The sequence below is a fragment of the Arachis stenosperma genome, chromosome 5 (genome assembly GCF_014773155.1).
Source record: "Arachis stenosperma cultivar V10309 chromosome 5, arast.V10309.gnm1.PFL2, whole genome shotgun sequence".
In the NCBI taxonomy this organism is placed as follows: Eukaryota; Viridiplantae; Streptophyta; class Magnoliopsida; order Fabales; family Fabaceae; genus Arachis; species Arachis stenosperma.
In genome coordinates, this window is record NC_080381.1 from 3078445 (window position 1) to 3092104 (window position 13660).

The following is a 13660-nucleotide window of genomic DNA, read 5'->3' on the forward strand; positions in this document are numbered from 1 at the left end:
TGACCAGTTATTTGTAAATTATGAGTTACTCTAAGGCATTGGAAAAATAAGAAACTGTGTATATGTGACCGAGGCACTGTGGACTTTGGACAATAAACACAGCACAATTTGGCGAACCACATTGAAATATTGAATGCCTTACGAGTTTGTTTAATGCACACTTTTTCCGTTATATTCTTTTTGGACTTTCGGCTTAATATTTTGGTCGACACTAGTGGACATTCATAATTTCATATAACGCTAGCTTTCTCCACGGAGTGATTATTCAAGTGAAAAAGAAGATATATGTTAAAGACCCTCCAAAAAGAGGTGATTAGATGTTAAACAAGCTTGAATTCAGCCTCCACGTGCGTAACTAAAGCAGCAGGCAACTATAAGTAAATATACATTGGCCTAGCACACAAATCACAAATGTTATAAGAGGATCGGAGAACAAAGGAAAAGAACATCTAAACATGGATCAAACAAATGAATACGTTCATCATAGTGATGATAAAGACTAAAGAGGTCTTCACTATTTTGGCATCCCAATCCCTGATCTACTTTAACCATTTCTGTGATGCTTCTGAGAATCAGAATGATCTTACCGGTGCTTGTGACCTTGCCTTCTCAAATGCCTCTGATGATGATAACCATCAGATTCAGATGAATAAGAATGTTCATATCTGTGATACCTGTCAGCACCAGAATCCTTAGATGAATAGTAATCCTTTTTTCTTCTCTCCCTACTCGCATCACACCTAGGATGTTCAGAACCCTCGGGTATATAGCGATCCTTTTGTTCGATCTTTCTACTCCGATCAACTGTGTCAACATCAGAATCTTCAGATGAATATAAATTCTTAGATACGTTCTTCTGTTTTCCGCGGTAGGGATCAAAATCATCATTTCTGTTATGCTTTTGGGAATCTCGATCGGCTGCCGAAGACTTCCTATGGTTGCACCTTCTATGATTAGAATCATCCGAGGAGTTTGAATTCTTGTCCCTACTCTTGTCATTTCCATGATGATCGTCAGGACCAGAGTCCTCGGATGAATTAGAATGCCTTTTTCTGCTATGTTTTCTCTTATGCTTTTGTATAATCTTTCTCCTTTTATCATCTCTGTCGCAGTCCGAATCATCAGATGAACAATGCTTCTCACTGTTTTTCGAATCCTCAGATGAATAATAATGTCTTTTTCTACCATGTTTCCTCTTATGATTTTGTATATTCTTTCTACTTTGGTCATCCCTGTTACTGTCAGAATCTTCACTTGAATAAGAATGCCTTTGTCTGTCATGTTTACTCTTATGACTATGACGAGAAGAACCTTTGGGCATCTCATGTTTAGTCCTTTTGCTATGGTCAAACTTGTCCCTGTCAGAATCTTCTAAAGAATAAGAACTCTTGCGTCTGCTCTTTCTTCGATCCTTTTCATAATCTGAAGTGTCTGCCGAACTCGACACATGATTTTTCTTCTTTTTGTTTAGCTTTACCTTCTTTGATTTCTTCTCTCCATCATCTAGAGATCCCTCACTTCCAGAATTTAGTTGCTGATTCTTGCACTTGCTCTTTTTGGACTTCTTTGGTTTCTTAGAGAAGTTGGTCAACAAATCAGGGATACTATCCATACCAAGAAAACCTGTAAAATGGTGGTCATTGTGGACTTGGAAAAATCAGGGATACTATCCATCCAAGACTCCAAGGTGTACCAAATATTTTATTAAATAAGGGCAGCAAGCAGTTACCTCCATACTCGTCAAATATTTCCTCAGCAACAATTTGCTGGTTGGGATCATCCGGTTTGAACCCTCCTCGAGGAGGACTGATTCCTGGCTTCTGCTTGAGCTCCCATTTTAGAGGCTGAATCATTGCCAAACAGCAGAATTAAGATTAAGATATATATTCATATGTTTAAATGTTGGGGGGGGGGGGGGGGGGGGGAGCGATATTCATCTTAACTGCATCTAGACAATAATTTGCATTACAAGTACATAAGAATGCAATAACCAACAGTAAACCAGTGTAACTATTATGGAATTTGGTAGGATCCTGACTTAAAGATTCCTAATCCACATGGGAAGGATCTTTCTTTTCCAAGACTTTCGTCTGAATCAGCGCATGTAGAAGAAAAAATATGCAAAGTCCATATACATGCAATTTAGGCTCCTTAGATCTCAAAGAAAATAGAAATTGGGTTAGAGATTTAGGAGGACAGGTGCAATTGACATTTTTCTTAATGGGATTCTCAGCAAATGTGAATATCAATTTGCAATCAGATATACGCCTACACAATGCAATATAAACTTGTTTTCTTTTTCTTTCTTTCTTTCTTCCTTTATTTTTTATTTTTTATTTTTTGGTAAGGCTGTAACAAACATATTGCAGTTTAGTGGTATCATGGTGTGATTGAGTTGAACAATGTATTACTTAATGGAAGGATGAAAAAAAAAGTAAAAGAAAAGCAAGTAACATTCATATGCAAACAAATTTCAAATTTGTCAAAGAATTAACTTATAACATTTTAAATTAGCCAAACTCAAATGATGCATAAGTGAAACAGTTGACATTGTCAAGACTAAATTGTGAAATTCTCAAAACAATAGTATACTAAACGTGAGTAACTGACCTCAGTAGGGTCTGTGTGCGCGAGGATAGCATTCAAGGGGTCATCTCTTTTCAATCTGCTCTCTTCATTAGGCATTATAACATCCTTCAAGGGACATTCACGATCACCACTTTGATGGCCGTAGTTCCCACATCTTAAACATTTTACATTGCGAACCTCAACTCCAAAAGGTTTTACCCTACCAGCAACTCCTGTTTCCAGCCTAAAAAGCATTCAGTTACTAAGATTACAACTAAATAAATCAATAACAATCCATGTTGTACCAGTACTCATGGAAGCAAAACAGTTTAACCATGAAACACACTGAATTGTGTTAAAAAGCAATGGATGGAAATGACACAGAAATTTACAATCACCTAACAAAGTGATCTAATCTCGGCAGCACTTGTTACTACAGATTTCAACCACTTTCAACATCTGAATGTTGACTTAACACAGCTCCCATTTCCATGATTTAACAAAAGAAAATAACACAGCTCTCTAAATCATAATTAATGACAAAACAACACAGAAAATAAATAAACCTAATGGATATACATACTTTGGTGCATTTTTCAGAATCTCAAATTCTTCTTCGGTTGGCAGAGGGCGACCAAAAACATCTTTAGGCCTTGGTTTCTTCTTCTTCTCTTCACCTAAATGATCCTTGTCAGGCAAGGAACTCGGCGGCCTGCATAGCAAATCAATGGAACGAATTAACAAACAAATCAAGCCACCAAATAACTGAAAAAAAGAATCCAACTTTTAACCTCTCATTCACTGAAAAAAACAACAACAATAATTCAGAAGTAGTAGACAAATAGAATTACACTGAAGAGGATGAGGGTCCTCCAGCACCATTACTCAATTCCTCTTTTCTCTTCTCATCAGCTAACTCGGCAGCTTTGGCAGCCTCAGCGTTGTAACCAGGAGGACGAACATACATAAAGCTAACAGCTTGCATCAACTCCACCTAAACCCAATTGACCCCATTAGCAAAATTGAAGGGAAAATTGCGACCCAATAAAGGAAATAGGGAAAAAGGAAGAGGGTAGGTATAAAAGAGGGAGCTTTATACCTTTTCCTTGTCTTTCTTGGAGATGAGATTGGTCTGGCGGAAGAACTCTTGCTCCTGAGCGTACTCACGCGCCACCTCTTCGGAACGTCGCTGGCGGTGGGCGTGGGTCTGCTCCGCGATCCACTTGCGACGCTGGTTCGGGTAAGAGAGAGGGTGCCATGGCTTCTGGTTCAGGTAAGAGTGGCTCCACGCGGTTCCAGATTTCGTCTTGTAGTCGACCTCGCCGCCGCCGCCGCCGCCGTTGTCGTTGAACCTCTTGCTCAGCCTTATGCCTCCTCCTTCTTCTCCATCCATCTTCTCTCTCTCTCTCTCTCTCTCTCCGAGCAAGATTATTGAATAACGAGAAGACTCGGCGGAACGGGCGTCGTTTCTTTCTTCTGATTGTTTCTATTATTTTTGGTGAATAATAATGGATAATTAAGTTTAAAACAAATTAAAAAAATAATAAATTTTTATTGTTTAATTCTTTTTCAATTTAACTTGAATTAATATGTGGTAAAAAAATTAGAAAACAAACTGTTTTTCAACTAAAATTAATTAATTTTAATTTTTTTCTTAAATCTTAGTCCAACAAACTATAACTTAAATGGTATAGTCTTTTTATTTTCATTTAAAAATTTTGAGTTTGAGTCTCATTCCTAATTTTAAAAAAAAAATCTTAATCATTGTCTATTTACTAATTATGGATCAAAATAAAAAATTTGTTCCCTAGGCAAACTGTATATGATTGTGTCACCAAAAAAAAACTGTATATGATTAACTACAATGAGGACAACTATAACTATTTCTTTTTAGACACCAAAAAGAAAATAAGTCTTGGAAGTTTTAATAAAATTGACTTTGAGGCTCTAGAAGGAGAGTTACAAGCATCACACTGGAGAATCTCAATGGCAGTTCAAAAAGGATGAAGAAATATAATTCTAGAGGTATATAGTATTAGGTGAATGCTATAGTGTTTAAAATTGTTTGTCTAATTTATCAAAAGTGAAACAATACTGGTTAAAAAAAAAAAATAAAGTTCTCAATTTAACTTTGGACTATACCTCAAGTAAATTTCACTCTTATTATGAACTATGAAATTTTATTCTTATTTTTATTATAGATCTGGTGTCTCATTTAATCACAACTAACAATTTACTTGAGCATACTTGGTATGGAAATAGGGTATTATTTCATTTAGAGGAAAACAAAGATCAATTGTAACATAATAAAACTTTCATTATGAACTTCAATTATTGTCAAAGCTCATAAACCAAGTAGGCAACTATCACAAGCAGCAGAGAATGTCAATATTGTTAGTTTGGTTACAATTAAGAATATTGTTAGTTTGGTGTGTAGAAATTAGGTACATGTCATTTGAATTTCTTGATTTTTTTTTTCTCTTTTATTCTTTATGGAGAAGCAAGCAAGACTTTTATGTTGGCCTTTTATTTTGAATGAATGAAATTCAATGATGCTATGCTAGCAGCACTTTGGACATTTGCAATGTGCTGGGAATATAGCATCACTGCCATGGACAAGTCCATACCACTCAAAATTCCACTCACATGTTACAATGTTTCAAATTTCAATTCCATGGTTTCCCACTGGATTTTATTTCATCAATCTAGAAAAGCCTACAAATGTTGAACTCTTCTAGTGGTATCTAGTTCCTATGACAAAAAAATTTTGGAATCCTTTTGTTATCAACTTTGACAAAAATTTCGTGTTAGTATCAATGAACTATATCATGGATTCATGGTTAACTAAATGCTAATAAACAACATCTGTTAAGGATATGATTCATTTCTTTCTTTCATAAGTTAAGATTCCTCAAATTAGTTTATTCTTTTTAGTTATAATGTTGGGAAACATACAGCATATTTTACTGCCATCATGACCCTTTTTCATTTTATTTTTCATATTTTTGGTCAAATATGTATGCTAAGGTCAGTGGCATGCATTGTTCTAGGACCTAATCTTCCTAAGAGTATAAGATTCCTTTGGTTGTTTGGACATCTCAACGTGGGGTTTGTACAATAAACTTTAGGCCTCTAATGGATGATATTCAAAACAAGGGAATGTTCCTTTTCTGTTATGAAACATCGATTTGAGGCTAATTTTTTTAGTAATGGATTCCCATTAAGTGTTTTTCACTATTATGAATTGTTGTCTTGATTTTAATGGATACGGAGACATATTTTTTTTTTAAATAACAATCCACAAATCGGAGACTCAGAATTGCGGAGGAGAAAAACCTTAGAATTTGATTTGGGATTGGTGAATTTAAATTCGGGTGATTTATATAAATCGGACTTTCGATATTGTGTGATCAGTTTCTCTTTCTTTTTAAAGTTCGGAGAAAATTGTTGGGTTGATTTTGTAGTTAAAAACCCTAAATCGGACCTTTCGATTTATTGATAGCCATCTTTCACACTCCTGAATAACACACAAAATTCTAATAACAGTTAATAATACCACTGTTTTCTCAATATAAATATTAAAAAGCTTTTAATTTGAACCAATAGTTTCCTTAATAAATAGAGCATTTTTGTATCTAAAAGATATTTTACTATTTTATCCACAAAAAAATATTGCTTTTCGAGATAATTTCAACGGTTTTACACTTCTAATATTCGAGTTTATGAATAATAACTATAATACATAATAATTCTAATATCATAGAACCACTTCTCTCAAAAAACTTAAATGGGTAAGATGAAACATATAAATAATTGTATCTTTTTAAATGCCACCATTATAAAAACAATGACACATAGGTAAATAATTTGAAAAGAGTAATAATTTGATAATAAGTTTGCATAAAGATAGTAGAAAAATGAGCAATGTCAAGTTCATAATCATGTTTTAATAATTTATGAAGTCACTCTTCTTTTTAACTACTTTTCTGTAGTAATGATTCTTTACTGCTTCCTTATTGATCTCATAAGAGTAAACATATATTACATGTTTGAAATTTTCATCTTTATTTTACTCTTTGATATTGATAATGTTCCCTGTTTGAAATGTTACTGTGGTTATAGTCCTTTTTCTCTCAAATTCAAAGTGATTTAGAGTGGATAAAGCACTATGCTGAAGTAGAGTGTGACACGGATCTTTTGTATGTCATTTCTTATTTTACATCAATTATCAACATTATGATTTCATTGGTCTTAAAGGGTACACACAAAACACATTGCTATATCCACCCACCACTTTCTTCATTATTTTTGGGTTAATTAACCTTAGCTTATTCCATCTGCCATCATCTTAGCATTACTTGATGATGGATGTGACTTGGTTGTTTCAAGTGTTAATAATGGCCATTCTAATTAAAATATCATAAGTGAAAATTCAACCAAAGTTTATGATGATATTCTTCGGCCAATCGGATAACCAAATATCATGGTTTTGAGAACCATATCAATTTACTGGTTTGACCCAGTCAACTAGAAATTGGTCACTAATCGATTTGGTTCAAGATAAAAACCTCTTGGCAACAAATTAGTTAAAAAATAAAAAAAAAATCAGTCAAAAAACGAATTGATCAGTCAAACCGATTTAAAATAGTAAATTATAATTTACAAAAGACATTAATTTTTTTTTAAGTATATACTTTATACATAAATATATTATTTTATTATATTTAATTTAATTTTGGTTGAATTTTGGTTAAACCTTAAACGTATAATTTTACTGATTCATTGATCCGTTTGATATTTAGAACCTTGCTAATATTAAAAACTTCTTTATAACATTACTCATGCTTTTTGGAGAATTCAATTTTTTTTTTGTGACAGGAAAGAAAAACAAACAATAACCAAGAAAGAAAAAATAAATAAAAAATTACTTTCAAGGCAATAGAAGTTTTACTTGGAGAGAAAAGATTTTCATTGCGGTCTTTGCTATGATGTCTGCTATTGTATTTGCATTTTTTATGATCAATCGAAGATCAGCACGTCATTTTTAAGATATGATATGTTAGATTTTCAACACCAAAAGATCAATAAAACCAGATCAATCCCGTAAATTATTGACCATAATAAAGGCCTCCACATAGTCTGTCTCACATATAATATATCTCTGTCCCGAGTTCCAAGCCTTTCTAAATAGCAAACAACTCTCATTATAGAATACTATGACTCTCAATTGTTCTCAGACAATCTCGTTGTCACCTTTCCTTTCAATCTCTGCTAACACAGGCAAAACCAACCCGAACACCATTGCCAAAATAGCTAGCATCACAATTAATATTAAAGGTACCCATCAAGAGAGAAATCCAAGAACTACTAATGGTGGAGAAGATAGACACTTGTTGCAACTCAAAAATATTCCGGAACTCCTTTTCCAAGGATAAAGTCATACCAATCACCTTATCCGTGGTCCATAAGACTGGAAGTGAGCCGAGTTGAGTCGAGTTAGACCAAGCTCAAGCTCGACTCACAAAAATTGAGTTTGGCTCACGGCTCGACTCATTAACAATCGAGTCTATTTCTTAAACTCAAGCTCGACTCACCGAAAGCTCACGAGCTGGCTCAAATAATAAGAACATAATCGATAATTCTATATCAATAAATTATAACTTATATATTTTAAAAATATTTAAAAAGTCAATTTTATATATTGTTTATCTATCAATAAATCATAAATTTTTTATTTAGGCCTTACATCAAAATTATATATTAAAAATAAATATAAAATTTTAAATAATCAAGATCATTAATATATATAATATTAAAAATATAAATTAAATGTATATAGGATATGTATATTAATATATATATATATATATATATATATATATATATATATATATATATATATATAATCGAGCCACCTCACAAGCTAATGAACTAAACTTATCCAAGTTCAAGTTCGGGTCATTTAATTTATGAGCTCAATTCTAAGTTCAAACTTAGCTCACCAGCTCGAGTTTAGCTTGTTGAGCTATTAACGAGTTGAGTTCGAGCTGGCTTGACTCACTTACAGACCCTAGTGGTCCAAGGCTCGTGGGGATGAAAAATCTCATTATTTCTCGAATGTCAAATCCACTAGAAACCAGAAAAAAATCTAAAAAGACGTTTGCTATTATGTAAGAACCAACTCATCAAATTCAGTGGTTGACTGGAGATCTCTAAAGCTTGCCAAACTAGCTGGGGTTTTGGACAATCCCGAATATATCAATGTAAAACTGATTTCTGACCTGAAAAACATCATGAACAGCTATTCATGTGCGAAATGCCCCTCTTAAAACAAAATGCAGCGGTAGAAAAAGTCTCCTGAAGACATAGCCAGGTCAAAATTTTGTGTTTTTCCTAAACATGTTAACGTCAAAACTAAAGCCAATTCTTCCCGTCCTCTCAACTAAACGTCTTCTCACCGAGTCACAAATGTAATCTCTCTAGTCACAAATTATGCAGGAAAACATGAAACGAGGAAATTATGGCTTTTAAGGCCTCAAAAATGGTCCATGGGAGAGTTATTTTTTCAGATGAAGACCCTCTTGAGAGACTTAACATCTTGCTGATATATTTGACCTTTTTTCTTTCTCTCTTACATATTAGATTTTGTGTGTGATATTATTATCATTACTTCTTATCAAGTGGCATATCCCTTATGTTTAGGCACATGAATGAAACTTATTCTAAAGTAACAACACCTTGGTAGTATTATAGAAAAATCTTGCTACTTATCTCTCAATCGTTGAGGGAGATTTTGATACATATATATTTATATTTGATTTGATTACATGAAGTAACATGAAAAGCCTAATATAATTCTAGTTATTATTAGTAGTAATATTATTGCTCAGTTTGAATTAGTACAAAAACCTTTCTTGAAATTCTTCTTCTTCCTTGCTATGTGTATGAATCTACCTTACTCTATTGAGTGCTAAATAAGCAATTAGTCTATAACCAACCAACATAAGTGCCATAATGCAAACATCAACCCAAAGATGATTCAATCCCATTGATTTGATTGGTGGAAAATCAGCAACCTTGCACATCACACCCTTTGAGCATTCATAGTAATCATCTTGAGTGTATTGAACACCAAGAAGAAGCTTGTAACAGTAGTAGCTATAGCTCAAGTACTTTAGCCACACTATAAAAGGTGGAATCTGTTGAACATAGTATCCACCAGCAATGAGGAACACAAGGGTTGTGACAGAAGCTAGAGTGGTTGCTTGTTTGATCTCCATTAATATAGCACCAAATGCTAAGCCTAAGCTTTGAGAAACAAGGACACTGTAGAGAACAACAAGAAGAGAAAGGATGAATGTAACAGGATCAGGTTTGAGTCCTCCCATCCAATAGATTATGAACACAAATGCAGTTGGAAGTGCAAGCTCCAATGGCAAGTCTCCTATTGTTCTTGCTAAGAAGTAGGAAGACAGCCTGTACATTCCTGAAGATCTTTCCTTTATCAGCATTCTCCTCTCTTGTGGGAATGTGAATACTGCATTGTATAGAGGGTAGAATCCCCAGAAAACTGAGAAGAAAAACAGCAATGCTACCTGCATTTTCACCACACAATAACCCCATGTTAGCCCCTCCTAAGGGCTTTAAAACAACATAGTCCAAGTTTCAAACTTTAGATTTCTTGGACTGTTTCTAATCCATATCACAGAAACTGCATAGAAATTTAAGTACTTTTTACTATGGTTGTCTACACCTAATAACTTACTTTTAGTTATAACTTTGATTTACAAAGTTGATACCTTTTGAAAACTATAAAACTAGATTAACAACTTTTAAATTGTTTAAATATCAATTTTGAGATAACAAAGTAAATGTGGTTCAATCAATCAATGCTAATCTTGATTAGTTTCAGAATTTTAGATATTTCAAGATGTGATGTTTGACAAGGGAAATTGAAAAGGAAAATAAAGTAAATTTCATTCATATGTTAAAGGTCAATTACATTCCATAACCTTTTTTTTCTGTTTAAGGTTAAATGATGTTATTATGAGTTATAACAAAAGTAGAAAAGAAGCTAAACTTGATAACTGAATGCAAAAATTTTCTTACCCGATCTTCAATGTGTGATTCTGGGGTATGCCACCACAAGAGTCCACCAAGAAAAGCAACACTTATGACTTGGAATATTCTCAGCCTATTGAATGCTTCAAACCTTCTCTCCCTCACTCCCCTCTGCAATAGTACTTTAAACTGATGCCACCAACTTGTGCACCATTGCTCCTGATTTATCTGATTCCCTGCATCAAATTTTCATCAACAGAAAGAAGGATTAAGACCATTGATGAGCAATATCTTTTTCACTGAAAACTCAAAAAGGGTAGCTGGAAAAGAAAGACCTACTTGCACAAGCATCTTTGATCATCATGTTGTTGTAGTTGTTCACCTCAACACTGCACAGCTCAGCTTTCAGATTTGTTGCTATGTTCTTATCATAAGCTGATATTAGAGCTTCTCTAACTTGCTTCCTTTCTTGTTCTAATCCCTCACTTTGTTCACTTGCATGCTTTGAGTCTGGAGCAATCCCTGAATCAAAGTTTTCCATTGTTATCATCACATTATTGTTATCCTTAAACTTAGTATACATATCAAAATATTGATTAATTACCATTGGCAAGATCAAGCAAGAGATCAGAAGGATTAACAGTGACAGAAGTAGAGAATCCAAGTGAAGAGAAATAGTCCAAAGCAGTGGAAGCAGGACCATAGTAAATAGGAGAGCCTTCAGAGAGCAACACAACCTTGTCAAACATGTAGTATAGCCTGCTAGATGGCTGGTGAATGGTGGTTATAACGGTTCTTCCGCCGCCGGCGAGTCTCTTAATAGTGTTCAAGATCCTCTGAGCAGTTGTGGAATCCAAACCAGAAGTAGGCTCATCAAGAAGCAACAAGCTAGGATTAATAAGCATTTCTTGTCCAATACTAACTCTCTTCTTTTCTCCACCAGAAATTCCTCTGAACAAAGGTCCTCCAATCATGCTGCTCCTACACCTTGTTAATCCCAATTCACTGATCACTCTCTCAACATGATGAACCTTCTCATCTCTTGTTAAAGTCTTTGGAAGCCTTAGAAGTGCAGTGAAGAATAGTGTTTCAGTTACAGTTAGGTGAGGATATAGAACATCATCTTGTGCTACAAAACCTGTTCTTCTCTTGATTGAACCTGAGAATGGATTGTTGTTGTATGTTATCTTACCGGAGAGTTTTCCGGTGAGACGGCCTCCGAGAGCTGTAAGGAGTGTGGTTTTGCCACTCCCTGAAGGGCCAAGCATAGCAAGAATCTCACCAGGGCAAACACAACCACTGATTCCATTCAGAATTGTTTTCTCTTTGCAGCTCCATTTGTTGCTTCCCCAACATCCTCCTTTCTGTTCTAGTTTCACTTTGTACACCAATTCCTCAAACTGAAAATTCAACCAAAAAACACAAAGTAACTTTGCAACACTAATATACATGCCATGAATGAGTAACTATAACTAGTATTTATATTAGTGTGTTACCTTCAAAGTTATGGGGAACATAGTGAGTTTCTGTATGGATTGTTGTTCATTGGTATTATTATTCTCTAAGGCTGCTTCCATAGAGTGATGATGAGTACTACTACTACTATTACTACTAGTGTTGTATTCTGGTTTTGGTGCTATGCAGTTTTGTGGCATGGCTAATGATGGTTAAAGAATATAAAAGAAAGTGATGATATGATAGAGATTTATGGTGGTGAATGATGAAATATAATAGAGGGGTTTTGAGAGAAGTTAAGAAGTTCCTTTTAACTTCTTGTCAATGTGTTATGTGAGGAGAAAGAAAGCACATAAATATATAGCACAGGCTTAGGATCTTCACTGTGTTCAAATACAGTATTTTTAGGCCTTCCTTTGCATTGTGGAATCCCACCTTTATTTATTTATTTACCTCACATTATTCTTTATCATGACCAAGCTCTCACCCCAAAACCTCTAGAAATTCTGAGCCATTGCTTTTTTTTTTTTAATTAACACTACATTTAGGTTTGTGAGATCTTAACTTTAATGGTGACATCACTGTTTTCTCTTAATCATCTGCTACTTTTTTAGTAAGACTGTTTAAAATTGACATATGCAACTCATAGACATTAAAATTGGAATAGCAATAATGTTATTACATGCAGACCAAATAATATAAACAGTAATTGATGCAAATTAAAACCAACCTCCACTTTCATTTATATGTTAAAATCCAAAAGGGTAGGTTCAAAATTCAAGGTACAAAGAAAACAAAGACTAGAAATGGCACAAGTAGACAAGAAGAAAGGAAATGGTAAAACAGCATCATATGATTTTTGTTTTGTATTTTATGCAATACAGATAGATAGATAGATAGATTTAATATGGCATGTAAGATTTGATTTGAAACCTATAAAAAGAGAATGCTAGTACTACCTGATCTGACAATAAATATTAGTGGTAGCAGCAATGCACCTATTAATGTCTATGCCCACATTACCATAATTGATATAAGAAAGTGGCCTCTTTATTAACATGCCTAGCTAGTGATATACACCTGAGAGAGAGAGAGAGAGAGATTTTGAGCTTTCTGATGTTAGATTTCTTCTACTTTAATTTTTGAGGTTTGATTATTAATGCATTGTTCATACTATGTTGTAGGCATGTGAAAAAACAGAAAGCACTATTTGAATAATGTAAAACTGCAGGGTCACTCACCATAATGCCTTTCTTATTTAACACCATGTTAACAAGAATACAAAACATATATCTTTCTACATATCTATCATTGTTAAACCTTCTTAGTTCTTAGTTTAACCATTTCTGGAGGTTATGTTTCCATTTTCTTTTGGAAGCTGTTATATTCTCTCTGTCCAACAATAATTCTCATTTTTTGGGATAATTGATCTTAAGGTATAATTAAGATTAATGTGAAAAACCAGAGCTAATAACAATATCCAATGTCTATAAAGGAAAAAGGTGTTTTTGGTTTAAGCATCTTCATAGCTGTTATGATGAGAATCTGAGATTTTTATCATTTGATTTCCTTCATT

The 13660-nt window shown here is 33.9% G+C and overlaps 2 protein-coding genes across 2 annotated transcripts; both read right to left on the reverse strand.

Moving 5' to 3' along the window:
- Window positions 1–177: 177 nt before the first annotated feature.
- Window positions 178–4043, reverse strand: LOC130981826 (uncharacterized zinc finger CCHC domain-containing protein At4g19190). The gene is made up of 6 exons (XM_057905556.1): window positions 3668–4043; window positions 3420–3562; window positions 3152–3280; window positions 2611–2812; window positions 1730–1844; window positions 178–1623 (listed from the first exon to the last, which is right to left on the reverse strand). The coding sequence occupies exons 1-6, from the start codon at window positions 3959–3961 to the stop codon at window positions 584–586; spliced, it is 1923 nt and encodes a 640-aa protein (XP_057761539.1). The 5' UTR covers window positions 3962–4043; the 3' UTR covers window positions 178–583.
- A 5306-nt stretch (window positions 4044–9349) lies between these two features.
- LOC130982485 (ABC transporter G family member 14) lies at window positions 9350–12420 on the reverse strand. The gene is made up of 5 exons (XM_057906506.1): window positions 12126–12420; window positions 11234–12029; window positions 10969–11151; window positions 10678–10865; window positions 9350–10163 (listed from the first exon to the last, which is right to left on the reverse strand). Exons 1-5 carry the CDS (start codon window positions 12282–12284, stop codon window positions 9519–9521), a joined length of 1971 nt encoding a protein of 656 aa, XP_057762489.1. The 5' UTR covers window positions 12285–12420; the 3' UTR covers window positions 9350–9518.
- Window positions 12421–13660: the final 1240 nt, after the last annotated feature.